Source organism: Protomyctophum parallelum (assembly GCF_964188405.1).
Source record: "Protomyctophum parallelum genome assembly, chromosome: 16".
In the NCBI taxonomy this organism is placed as follows: domain Eukaryota; kingdom Metazoa; phylum Chordata; class Actinopteri; order Myctophiformes; family Myctophidae; genus Protomyctophum; species Protomyctophum parallelum.
Genome location: NC_139711.1, coordinates 45750757 through 45764224, shown reverse-complemented (window position 1 = coordinate 45764224; position 13468 = coordinate 45750757). Strand labels below are relative to the sequence as shown.

At 48.5% G+C, this 13468-nt stretch overlaps 1 protein-coding gene across 1 annotated transcript; it reads left to right on the top strand.

The window, feature by feature from the left end:
* Positions 1-5626: 5626 nt before the first annotated feature.
* On the top strand, positions 5627-7852 carry LOC310873841 (choline transporter-like protein 4; the record flags this gene model as incomplete). Its single annotated transcript, XM_083786392.1, has 1 exon — positions 5627-7852. The coding sequence occupies one exon, from the start codon at positions 5627-5629 to the stop codon at positions 7850-7852; it is 2226 nt and encodes a 741-aa protein (XP_083642518.1).
* Positions 7853-13468: the final 5616 nt, after the last annotated feature.

The following is a 13468-nucleotide window of genomic DNA, read 5'->3' as shown; positions in this document are numbered from 1 at the left end:
TTTCTAAACTGCCCACAGCAGTCGTATAAGACAGACTGAGTAGGAAAAAAACGTGACATTTTTTCATGATTATTAGTGAGGTCCTATTATAATGAAGCTAGGTTGAAAAGTGGTGAAGTGGTCCTTTAACGGCTTTAAATGCTGTGATTAAACATTGGTGTTCTCTAGATCTCCCTGCCTTGTTTTGACTAAACCTTTGAAAAGGCCACTGCGACGACTTGATAGTTGCTTGTCCTGAAGATCCACTTAAACCCCATTTTGGGTGCAGGGAACCCCTTTTGGTGTTTATTATGCTATGCTTTAGCTGTTGAAAAATAGCAGATCTACAAGCTCATAGCACGGCACCGAGTGCCACGCTATATGAGCGTTGAAAAGTGTTGAAATGTGGCCCAAATGTTTGAATATAATCGTGTTTAACTCAAATCTTTGCTTCTCTGGGATCACAAGGGGGTGCAGTACTTAGTTTAGACAGTACTTGGTTTAGACTAGTCATTGGTTAGACCAGTCATTAGTCCTACAACTACAACCTATCTCAAACCCTCACCCTAAACCCTAACCTCCCACGGGGCAGCACACCTAAACCTAACCTTAACCCATGTCTAACCAATGACTAGTCTAAACCTAACCTCCCACGGGGCAGCACACCTAAACCTAACCTTAACCCATGTCTAACCAATGACTAGTCTAACCCTAACCTCCCACGGGGCAGCACACCTAAACCTAACCTTAACCCATGTCTAACCAATGACTAGTCTAAACCTAACCTCCCATGGGGCAGCACACCTAAACCTAACCTTAACCCATGTCTAACCAATGACTAGTCTAAACCTAACCTCCCACGGGGCAGCACACCTAAACCTAACCTTAACCCATGTCTAACCAATGACTAGTCTAAACCTGACCTCCCACGGGGCAGCACACCTAAACCTAACCTTAACCCATGTCTAACCAATGACTAGTCTAAACCTAACCTCCCACGGGGCAGCACACCTAAACCTAACCTTAACCCATGTCTAACCAATGACTAGTCTAACCCTAACCTCCCACGGGGCAGCACACCTAACCCTATAACCTTAACCCATGTCTAACCAATGACTAGTCTAAACCTAACCTTAACCCATGTCTAACCAATGACTAGTCTAAACCTAACCTCCCACGGGGCAGCACACCTAAACCTAACCTTAACCCATGTCTAACCAATGACTAGTCTAAACCTAACCTTAACCCATGTCTAACCAATGACTAGTCTAAACCTAACCTTAACCCATGTCTAACCAATGACTAGTCTAAACCTAACCTTAACCCATGTCTAACCAATGACTAGTCTAAACCTAACCTTAACCCATGTCTAACCAATGACTAGTCTAAACCTAACCTTAACCCATGTCTAACCAATGACTAGTCTAAACCTAACCTCCCACGGGGCAGCACACCTAAACCTATAACCTTAACCCATGTCTAACCAATGACTAGTCTAAACCTAACCTCCCACGGGGCAGCACACCTAAACCTAACCTTAACCCATGTCTAACCAATGACTAGTCTAACCCTAACCTCCCACGGGGCAGCACACCTAAACCTAACCTTAACCCATGTCTAACCAATGACTAGTCTAAACCTAACCTTAACCCATGTCTAACCAATGACTAGTCTAAATCTAACCTCCCACGGGGCAGCACACCTAAACCTAACCTTAACCCATGTCTAACCAATGACTAGTCTAAACCTAACCTCCCACGGGGCAGCACACCTAAACCTAACCTTAACCCATGTCTGACCAATGACTAGTCTAAACCTAACCTTAACCCATGTCTAACCAATGACTAGTCTAAACCTAACCTTAACCCATGTCTAACCAATGACTAGTCTAAACTATAAGTATGCACCCCTCACAAGGAGGCCGGCGTCGCTGGACCTGAGGGAGTGGGATGGTGCGTGTGGCTCGAGGAGGGCGGAGAGGTAGGGGGGGAGTGTCAAGGAAATGTGGAATACCTAAGTTGTACATTTAAAGGCGCAGTGAAACGGAAATGGTGAACAACATGAAAATGGTGTTTCCACATGAAACACCGGTCTGAAGTTTCTGAACCAATCAGAGCGTCGCATCCCTTCAGGCGATGGGACGGTAGCTAGGGACGGTAGCTATGCTAAGCGCAACAGCGTGGTGTTGTTTGTTTATAAATCATAATGGTCGGCCAGCACAACCAGTTTACTGTTATGTGGGTTATTTCTACCCTATAATGTTTTCAGATACATATTCTAGCGTGATGATTAAGTTGAAACCGAGTAATACACTGTCTGGATGTTATCTGGAATGGAAATAAAAATTGAGTATTATGTAATCAATAGCAGCTGTGATGGATGGATGCGCAAATATGGGAAATTAAACGGGTGAGCTTCATTGTTATTGGCTTTTATCGATGTGTATCTCTACACGTCATCACGCAGCACGTTTTCGTTTTAATAAATAAATAATGCAATCGTTTTTATGGACCTTTGATATAAAAACACACAGAAATGAGAATTTTCACATTCTTTTGGCATCCATTGTTAGGTATGCCCATATAATGACCACGGATATGGTCTAAAAGTGTGAAAAACGTCTTTTTCATTTCACTGCACCTTTAAGGACATCATAAACCGAACCATGAGAAGCTGTTTTCTGTGACCTGTGACTTGTGTGGTCTGGAGGGGTCTTCCTGATGTCATGTGTTAAGACCAACCTACTCCCTGAGGGGGAGTAGTAATGCATTTAAGCTAAAGTCTGACTGAGATGTGTTGAGTCAGTACATGGGGTTCCATTGTAACGCTTCACTACTGTCTCCGTATTCGAATACATTCTATTCCAATACTCTGAAACTCTGAATTGTGTCTGTCTCATTATTTTGTTTAACTGTGTTATAAGTGCTCATTGAAAGATTTCTTTAACAGGAGCCAGGTTGTAGGTGAGAGGTAGGGGGGGAGGAGCCAGGTTGTTCAGTGGCCTTTAGTTAGTGAGGCGAGGTAGGGGGGGAGACTGAGGTTGTGCAGTGACCTGTAGGTGGTGAGGAGAGGTAGGGGAGGAGACTGAGGTAGTGCAGTGACCTGTAGGTGGTGAGGAGTAGTTTGAATTCCACTCTGTGTTTAATGGGGAGCTAGTGGAGGTCACGGAGGAGGACTGGAGTGATGTGGTCTCTGGAGCGGGTGGAGGTGAGCAGGCGGACGGCTGAGTTTTGGACGTATTGTATAGTTTGTTGAGGGTCTTTGCGGTGGTGCCGTAGGCATAGAGGGTGCTGTTGCAGTGGTCCAGTCGGGACGAGATGAAGGCGTGAATGAGGGTGTCGGGGAGGGGCGGAGACGGGCGATGTTATTGAGGTGAAAGAACGCTGTTTTTGTGATGTGGTTCACGTGGGGGAGGAATGAGAGGGTAGAAGATCGAAGATGTACGTATGATAATGTACGATGATACAAATACATGGGTGTGTATTCTTTTTAACATGCAGTAAGTGACCATTACTGACCGAGGCTAAGTCATTGATTTTTCTTCTTTGGTTTGTTTTTCATGTCATAGATGAAAGCAGGGAAACAATGCCTTGTCCAAGGGCACTTCAGCGGTGGTAATTTTAACGTGCCGGTCCGGGGATACGAACTAGCAACCTTCCGATATCAAGACCGCTCCGCAAACCGTTCCGCCACCGCTGTCTCTTACGGTGGGGGTCAGTAACGCATCTATGAGGTTTCTAGGAGGTAAATGTATAGATTCACAATGTGGTGCGAGTCAGTAACACATCCTGCCGACGAGGCCTGTGGGATCAGGGGGCCCTGCAAAATTGAACACTAATTTAATCAATGTTCGGTGTATGAACCAAGTCATACACAATTCATTCCTTTCCCCAGGTAGCCACGTCATGCCGCTGGGCAATGTTGTTGCATGCACGCACGCACGCACGCACGCACGCACAGACAGACACAAACACACAGGCTGTAGTTAAAAGAATCCCCCAATATTGTCGTGCTAAAATCTTAGTCCTCACAAGCATAGGCTTGTATTACAACTTAAGTTTGTGTGTGCGCGCGTGTGTGTACGTGCGTGCGCAAGACTAGTGTGTTACATGTCTCATATGTTACACAACCACGTCTTGTCCAAAAACTAGGGTACAAACAAAAGTTGATTAATAAAGCCACAGACCTAACAAACGCGTACAACCGTGCAAGACCGTGATGAGGTTTATGCAAGAAGAACGTCTCCTTGTCTTTTTTTAATGAGTCTCCTTTATGCCTCCAAGGTATTCGAGCAAACCGTATGGATCTTATAATTAACAGCTGAGCCATCTACGTTATAACACTGGCTCGTTATGTGTGAGTAAAGATGTGTGTGAGAATACACAGCCAGGCGGGGGTTAAGCACATTGCTGTTTCTTCTTTTTTTATTTCATTCTTTATCCTACGATTTATTTTTTTGCAACCCATTTTTTCTCTCTCTCTGCCAACCTGGGCAGCGGACTGACCTCATGCTTCCTTCTTTGCATGAGGAGTCCAAGCTGCTTCTTTTCACCTGACAAGGGGGGGAGTTTCCCTGGTTGGACGTAGCGCGTGGAAGGAACACGTTATTTCCGATCAGTTCCTTTCCCCTCCATCAGGCGCCCCGGCTGGCCAGGGGGAGGCAGTATAGAGACCAGTTCCTTTCCCCTCCATCAGGCGCCCCGGCTGGCCAGGGGGAGGCAGTATAGAGACCAGTTCCTTTCCCCTCCATCAGGCGCCCCGGCTGGCCAGGGGGAGGCAGTTTAGAGACCAGTTCCTTTCCCCTCCATCAGGCGCCCCGGCTGACCAGGGGGAGGTAGTATAAAGACCAGTTCCTTTCCCCTCCATCAGGCGCCCTGGCTGGCCAGGGGGAGGTAGTATAAAGACCAGTTCATTATGCTATGCTTTAGCTATTGAAAAATAGCTACTGGTCTTACAGATTTGGAAGACGCACACACACACACTCATTGTAAACTTTTGCTATCATTAGCACTAGCGCACACTGTTTTTACCCGTCACCAGAAATGTGTACATGTCGGGAGCGATGCGCTACAAAGTCACAAATGACACCCTAACTTTGGATGGCAGAGGATCCACCAAGGACCGCTCTTCTGGATTCCGACTTATGGATGTTTGAAAATCCTCCTTTGAACCGCGGTAACTGGACATCAGATGTCACGTCCCATAGCTGGTGGTGACGGAGGCGTTGCATAGCAACCGGATCAATGTCAAAAGCTGCCGTGGGGCTCAACCATTAAACACGGAGTATCCCTAGCTGGGGGGTTCGTATATATACGGACATGATGGCGACCCTGACGTGACCCGCCATCCACCGCCAGAGCCCGCCCCCGACGACCATGTTTGGGTGACGGTTTGTGCTACGCCGTGTGCCTGACGTCACCCGCCACAGAGTCGTCCTATATATATAACGACGAAATACCCCATGGTCTTTAATTACTAATTTACCCAAAAAAGTTTTCTTCATTGATGCCTTGTAGCTCGCTGTTCATTGACTCATTCCCAGCTATTTGTTTTGGTACTTTTGATTACTTTCCCCAAAAGAGAGCACAGCGATAGGTCGGTCTCTTTGTGACCTCAGAGCCGCCGCGGCCCGCGTCGCGTCGCAGCGATGCTGTGCGCGGGGAACCCGGAGGAGCAGAAGCCCTCGCGGGAGCCCGCCGAGTTCGACCCCACGTTCCACGGGCCCATCCACGACCGCTACTGCACGGACGTGGTGTGCTGCGCCCTCTTCCTGGCGGTGATCTTCGGCCACGTCGTCCTGGGCTTCGTGGCGTGGGAGAACGGCAACCCGGAGCACATCCTCTACACCAAGAACTCCTCCGGGGCCTTCTGCGGCCTGGGGGAGAACGCGGACAAACCCTACCTCTATTACTTTAACTTCATGGCGTGCGCCGACATCACCCAGGACCTCACCTCTATTGACGCCTACCAATGCCCTACCACGCAGATATGCGTGGATAAATGCCCCGACAGGATGTGGGTATTTAAGCCAGGGACAGATGCAGTGCCGCCATATAAAGAACTTATAGATGGGAGTCAAGTACCATGCATACCAGAGGTTAACCCTGATGACAAACCCCTGTGGGGTATTACAGAGTATATCCAAAAGTATATCAAAGAAGAGAAGTGTCCTTTCTACCACATGAAAACAATACCAATCTTGGGAAGATGTGTGCCTGATCTATTCTCTGATGGTGACAGTGGTGACGATTGGGACAAAAACGTGGAAAATTACGGTGTTAAAAAAGATGCAATAAAAGAAGAAAAGCTCGCCATGCTAGGCGGCTTTAACGCCAAGTCTTTGAGCACCCGGATCTTCGAGGACTTTGCGGCGTCCTGGGGCTGGATCGTCCTGGGCCTGTTCACGTCCATGCTGGTCAGCCTGGCGTTCCTGCTGCTGCTGCGCTACACGGCGCCCGTCATGGTGTGGTCGGTCATCGCGGGCACCGTGGTCGGGCTGGCCATCGCCGCGTACTTCTGCTACGCACAACATATTTACTTGAAGGACTTGAAGAAGAACGAGAAGGATGCCAACGCCCCCGCCCCCGCCTTCGCCGCCGCCGCCATCCCCGACATACCGTCAAAGTCGGCTCTCTTGGCTTACCTGAAGCTCCCGGGAACCTGGCTGGCCTTTTTCATCATCCTGACGGTGTTGGACTGCATCCTGGTGGTGATGATCATCTTCCTGCGGGAGAGGCTCCGCGTCGCCGTGGCCATCATCCAGGAGTCCAGCAAGGCCATCGGCTACATGGTCTACACCCTGGCCTACCCCGTGGCCACCTTCGTGCTGCTGGTGATATGCGTGGGATTCTGGGGCGTCGTGTCGTTGTATCTGGTCACCTTAGGGGAACCCCACTATGTAGTGAGAGTTCTCAACAAGACCGACAATGCGACCGAAGCGTGTTTGGAATACAATGACGGTACAACGGAGTGCAAACCAGGACCCAAACCGGAGCCAGACTTTTCCAAGTGCCCGTCGGCCAGATGCGTCCTGAAGGATTACAAGGCCGGCTTCGTGAAGGACAACCTCAACTGGGTCCACTTCTACAACCTCTTCGCCACCCTCTGGTCCATCAACTTCGTCATCGCCCTGGGCCAGTGCACGCTGGCCGGCGCCTTCGCCTCCTACTACTGGGCCTTCTGCAAGCCCGGCGACATCCCCCACTGGCCGCTGCTGGCGGCCTTCACGCGCACCATGCGCTACCACGTGGGCTCGCTGGCCTTCGGCTCGCTCGTCATCACCCTGCTGCAGATCGTCCGGCTGATCCTGGAGTACGTGGACCACAAGACCAAGGACGCGCAGAACCCCGCCGTCAAGTTCATCACCCGGTGCCTGAAGTGCCTGTTCTGGCTGCTGGAGAAGTTCCTCAAGTTCCTCAACCGCAACGCGTACATCATGATCGCCGTGTACGGCAACAACTTCTGCGTGTCGGCCAAGAACGCCTTCTTCCTGCTGCTGCGCAACGTGGTGCGCGTGGTGGTGCTCGACAAGGTGACCGACATGCTCATCTTCTTCGGCAAGATGATGGTGGTGGGCACCGTGGGCACCCTCTTCTACCTGCTGTTCTCGGGCTCGCTGGAGTCGGTGGGCATCCCGTTCGACGCGGGCCAGCTCAACTTCTACTGGATGCCCATCATCACGGTGGCGGTGGGCGCGTACGTCATCGCCAGCGGCTTCTTCAGCGTGTACAGCATGTGCGTGGACACGCTGTTCCTCTGCTTCCTGGAGGACCTGGAGAGGAACGACGGGTCGCCGCAGAAGCCCTACTACATGTCCAGCAACCTCATGAACATCCTGGGCAAGTCCAACCAGCCGCTGAAGAGAACGACATAAATAAAAGACTCATCGTCAATATTTGCTGCCTCTTCGACCGGAACAGCTTAGGTAGTTCGGGAATCTGGTTAGGATGCCTCTCGGGCGTCTCCCTAGGGAGGTCCTCGATGCACGTACCACTGGGAGGAGACCCCGGGGCATCTGGTTATTAGGATGCCTCTCAGGCATCTCCCTAGGGAGGTCCTCGATGCACGTCCCACTGGGAGGAGACCCCGGGGCATCTGGTTAGGTTGCCTCTCGGGCGTCTCCCTAGAGGATGTCCTCGATGCACGTCCCACTGGGACGAGACCCCGGGGCATCTGGTTAGGTTGCCTCTCGGGCGTCTCCCTAGAGGATGTCCTCGATGCGTGTCCCACTGGGAGGAGACCCCGGGGCATCTGGTTATTAGGATGCCTCTCAGGCGTCTCCCTAGGGAGGTCCTCGAGGCATGTCCCACTGGGACGAGACCCCGGGGCATCTGGTTATTAGGATGCCTCTCAGGCGTCTCCCTAGGGAGGTCCTCGAGGCACGTCCCACTGGGAGGAGACCCCGGGGCAGACCAAGGTGCAGTTGGAGGCTATACTTGGACTCACTGGCCTTGGAACGTCTCGGGACGTGAGGTAGGCTATGGTCTGGTGTGTCTCAGGAGTTCCACCGTGCCTCAGGCCTGAGGTTGACTGTAGTCTGGTGCGTCTCAGGAGTTCCACCGTGCCTCAGGCCTGAGGTAGGCTATGGTCTGGTGTGTCTCAGGAGTTCCACCGTGCCTCAGGCCTGAGGTAGGCTATGGTCTGGTGTGTCTCAGGAGTTCCACCGTGCCTCAGGCCTGAGGTAGGCTGTAGTCTGGTGCGTCTCAGAGGCAGGACTGATGGATAGGAAGGAAGACACTGGAGCCATGTCGTTCTTTTCACCTGCACCCTGTGAATTAAAAAGGGCTTGAACTGTCTGTCAGTGTCCTTCCTTCCTATAACATGACTTGTCTTTTAGTTCCATACCGGATCTCCTTCTCCACTAGTTCCTCCCTAACGTTTTAGCGTAGTTTTTATTTGTTTGAAAATTTTCTTTTTTATTTAGTAGTTTTAGTAGGCGAAACATGTTTGTCATAGTTTTAACACTGATCCCAGGGCCTTGTTCTCGGGATGAGGGAAAGGCTTAGGAATGTGTTTTTTCCCCTCCTATGCCCAGCTTTGAGGGTTTGTGTGAGCACAATCATTGACTGATGATTGGCTCACCACCCCCATAGCGATGATTTAATTGGCTGAGCAAAGTTCATAAAAGTGGGGGTAGAAATGTGAAGACGCCAAAAGTGATTTTCCGGAATGACAGTTGTGATGATTTGATTGGCCGAGCACAGATTGTGATGCATGATCATAAGAGCGCCCCTCACTTCACACAAGTGTGATTTTTTTATTTTAATTCGTAATTCAACCCATTAGGATTTGGGTCTGTAATTTTGGACCCGTGAAAAGCTTTACTCCAAACTCTAGGTGTGAATGTAACTAATTAAATGTACTGTAAAGTAAGAATTTCCACATTTTTGTATAGGCTATACTTTGCAGATTTTCATTCTTATTACAAACTACTTTTACATTAACCACTGATTTGAAAATAGCCAATATACAAGCTCACAACGTGTCACATTGCAATGCGTTGTATAAGCTTGTAGATCTGCACATTTCTAATGATTATTTTTCTACAGTTTGAAAACTTAATGGGACATTTCTGCGTAATTAATCATTTTCTTCTTTTGGCACTTTAAGTACATTTTGATGTTGATACTTTTCAACCTTTATACTCCAGTATAACATTCAGAGCTTTTCACACTTTTAACAGAGTATGTTTACATTGTCATATTGATAGTTTCATTTAAGTAAAACATTTGAGTAGACTAATTTTACCACTACATCTCGGAGGCAAATATTGTACACTCTACCCCACTCTAATGACTTTCTTTTTTATTCTTTAATTTTTGAGGGGCGATAGCCCCTCCTATGCCCAGCTTTTGGTGTGTGTGTGTACAAACTTTGTCCTATACACAAACATTAAATCCCATTGACAATGAATGGACAATTTTGAGTGTTTGCGTGAACACAAACATTGCATAACACAAACACTGAAGATGAAGGTGAGGACGTATTGGCCAGAATGAGATGATGTATATTATGAAAATTCAAAATATACCTTTTGGACTTTTTCACGAGTAAATGGACAGTATAGCGTTAATTTGACACGCCAGGCACAACGTGACTGCTCTGGATCTCCACCGGTCCCTCCCTAACATTTGAGTCTAGTTATTTGTTGACGAAAACGTCAATTCCATGTATATTTATGCCATCATGGCTTAGTTTCTTTGTGAAGTGAAAAATAAAAGGTAGTCGGCGAACATCCATCATCGAATTGGTTTGACCAGAGCCATCTAATAGAGGACTTATACGATATAGAGGGGGCAGAAACCCAGAGCCATCTAATAGAGGACTTATACGATATAGAGGGGGCAGAAACCCAGAGCCATCTAATAGAGGACTTATACGATATAGAGGGGGCAGAAACCCAGAGCCATCTAATAGAGGACTTATACGATATAGAGGGGGCAGAAACCCAGAGCCATCTAATAGAGGACTTATACGATATAGAGGGGGCAGAAACCCAGAGCCATCTAATAGAGGACTTATACGATATAGAGGGGGCAGAAACCCAGAGCCATCTAATAGAGGACTTATACGATATAGAGGGGGCAGAAACCCAGAGCCATCTAATAGAGGACTTATACGATATAGAGGGGGCAGAAACCCAGAGCCATCTAATAGAGGACTTATACGATATAGAGGGGGCAGAAACCCAGAGCCATCTAATAGAGGACTTATACGACATAGAGGGGGCAGAAACCCAGAGCCATCTAATAGAGGACTTATACGACATAGAGGGGGCAGAAACCCAGAGCCATCTAATAGAGGACTTATACGACATAGAGGGGGCAGAAACCCAGAGCCATCTAATAGAGGACTTATACGACATAGAGGGGGCAGAAACCCAGAGCCATCTAATAGAGGACTTATACGACATAGAGGGGGCAGAAACCCAGAGCCCTCTAATAGAGGACTTATACGATATAGAGGGGGCAGAAACCCAGAGCCATCTAATAGAGGACTTATACGACATAGAGGGGGCAGAAACCCAGAGCCATCTAATAGAGGACTTATACGACATAGAGGGGGCAGAAACCCAGAGCCATCTAATAGAGGACTTATACGACATAGAGGGGGCAGAAACCCAGAGCCCTCTAATAGAGGACTTATACGATATAGAGGGGGCAGAAACCCAGAGCCATCTAATAGAGGACTTATACGATATAGAGGGGGCAGAAACCCAGAGCCATCTAATAGAGGACTTATACGATATAGAGGGGGCAGAAACCCAGAGCCATCTAATAGAGGACTTATACGATATAGAGGGGGCAGAAACCCAGAGCCATCTAATAGAGGACTTATACGATATAGAGGGGGCAGAAACCCAGAGCCATCTAATAGAGGACTTATACGATATAGAGGGGGCAGAAACCCAGAGCCATCTAATAGAGGACTTATACGATATAGAGGGGGCAGAAACCCAGAGCCATCTAATAGAGGACTTATACGATATAGAGGAGGCAGAAACCCAGAGCCATCTAATAGAGGACTTATACGATATAGAGGAGGCAGAAACCCAGAGCCATCTAATAGAGGACTTATACGATATAGAGGGGGCAGAAACCCAGAGCCATCTAATAGAGGACTTATACGATATAGAGGGGGCAGAAACCCAGAGCCATCTAATAGAGGACTTATACGATATAGAGGGGGCAGAAACCCAGAGCCATCTAATAGAGGACTTATACGATATAGAGGGGGCAGAAACCCAGAGCCATCTAATAGAGGACTTATACGATATAGAGGGGGCAGAAACCCAGAGCCATCTAATAGAGGACTTATACGATATAGAGGGGGCAGAAACCCAGAGCCATCTAATAGAGGACTTATACGATATAGAGGGGGCAGAAACCCAGAGCCATCTAATAGAGGACTTATACGATATAGAGGGGGCAGAAACCCAGAGCCATCTAATAGAGGACTTATACGATATAGAGGGGGCAGAAACCCAGAGCCATCTAATAGAGGACTTATACGATATAGAGGGGGCAGAAACCCAGAGCCATCTAATAGAGGACTTATACGATATAGAGGGGGCAGAAACCCAGAGCCATCTAATAGAGGACTTATACGATATAGAGGGGGCAGAAACCCAGAGCCATCTAATAGAGGACTTATACGATATAGAGGGGGCAGAAACCCAGAGCCATCTAATAGAGGACTTATACGATATAGAGGGGGCAGAAACCCAGAGCCATCTAATAGAGGACTTATACGATATAGAGGGGGCAGAAACCCAGAGCCATCTAATAGAGGACTTATACGATATAGAGGGGGCAGAAACCCAGAGCCATCTAATAGAGGACTTATACGATATAGAGGGGGCAGAAACCCAGCGCTGTTCATGCAGCCTGAACTGAGACAAGCTGGAGTTAGAAATACATTGTTTTCAACGAGGGCGGCGCAAACAAGAGATATTTTAAGCATTTTGGGCAACATGACAACTGTTTTAAAGTATTGTACAGTAACAACTAAAGTCTCTTTAATGTTTATGTTGTACTATTACTACAAAACTATTTAAAATAAAGGGATTTAGGATCATTAAAGCTGGGCTGTTGCCTGAGTCCAATGCATTTCTGCCTACTTCCAGTCCAATACTTTGCCCAGTTGGTTGTCCCCCATTCTCAATAGAAGTCTATGTAGGAGAGCCGCCATTGGACTGAAGCCCCATGTAGTGAACGCAGTTTGCGTAACTCTGTCTATATCTAAGGCTCTGGGTTTGACCAATGAATGCGGCGTTGACCGACTGCACACTTTCTGAAGGCCTTTCTGAACGTGTCGCCTCGCGGGGGTAGAACCAGCCTCCTGTTTCAGTGAGGAGGCTGGTTCTTCTGATCGCGAGGCGATGTCATCCGTGTTTCAGTGAGGAGGCTGGTTCTTCTGATCGCGAGGCGATGTCATCCGTGTTTCAGTGAGGAGGCTGGTTCTTCTGATCGCGAGGCGATGTCATCCGTGTTTCAGTGAGGAGGCTGGTTCTTCTGATCACGAGGTCGATGTCATCCGTGTTTCAGTGAGGAGGCTGGTTCTTCTGATCGCGAGGCGATGTCATCCGTGTTTCAGTGAGGAGGCTGGTTCTTCTGATCGTGAGGCGATGTCATCCGTGTTTCAGTGAGGAGGCTGGTTCTTCTGATCGCGAGGCGATGTCATCCATGTTTCAGCGAGGAGGCTGGTTCTTCTGATCGCGAGGCGATGTCATCTGTGTTTCAGTGAGGAGGCTGGTTCTTCTGATCGCGAGGCGATGTCATCTGTGTTTCAGTGAGGAGGCTGGTTCTTCTGATCGCGAGGCGATGTCATCTGTGTTTCAGTGAGGAGGCTGGTTCTTCTGATCGCGAGGCGATGTCATCCGTGTTTCAGTGAGGAGGCTGGTTCTTCTGATCGCGAGGCGATGTCATCCGTGTTTCAGTGAGGAGGCTGGTTCTTCTGATCGTGAGGTCGATGTCATCCGTGTTTCAGT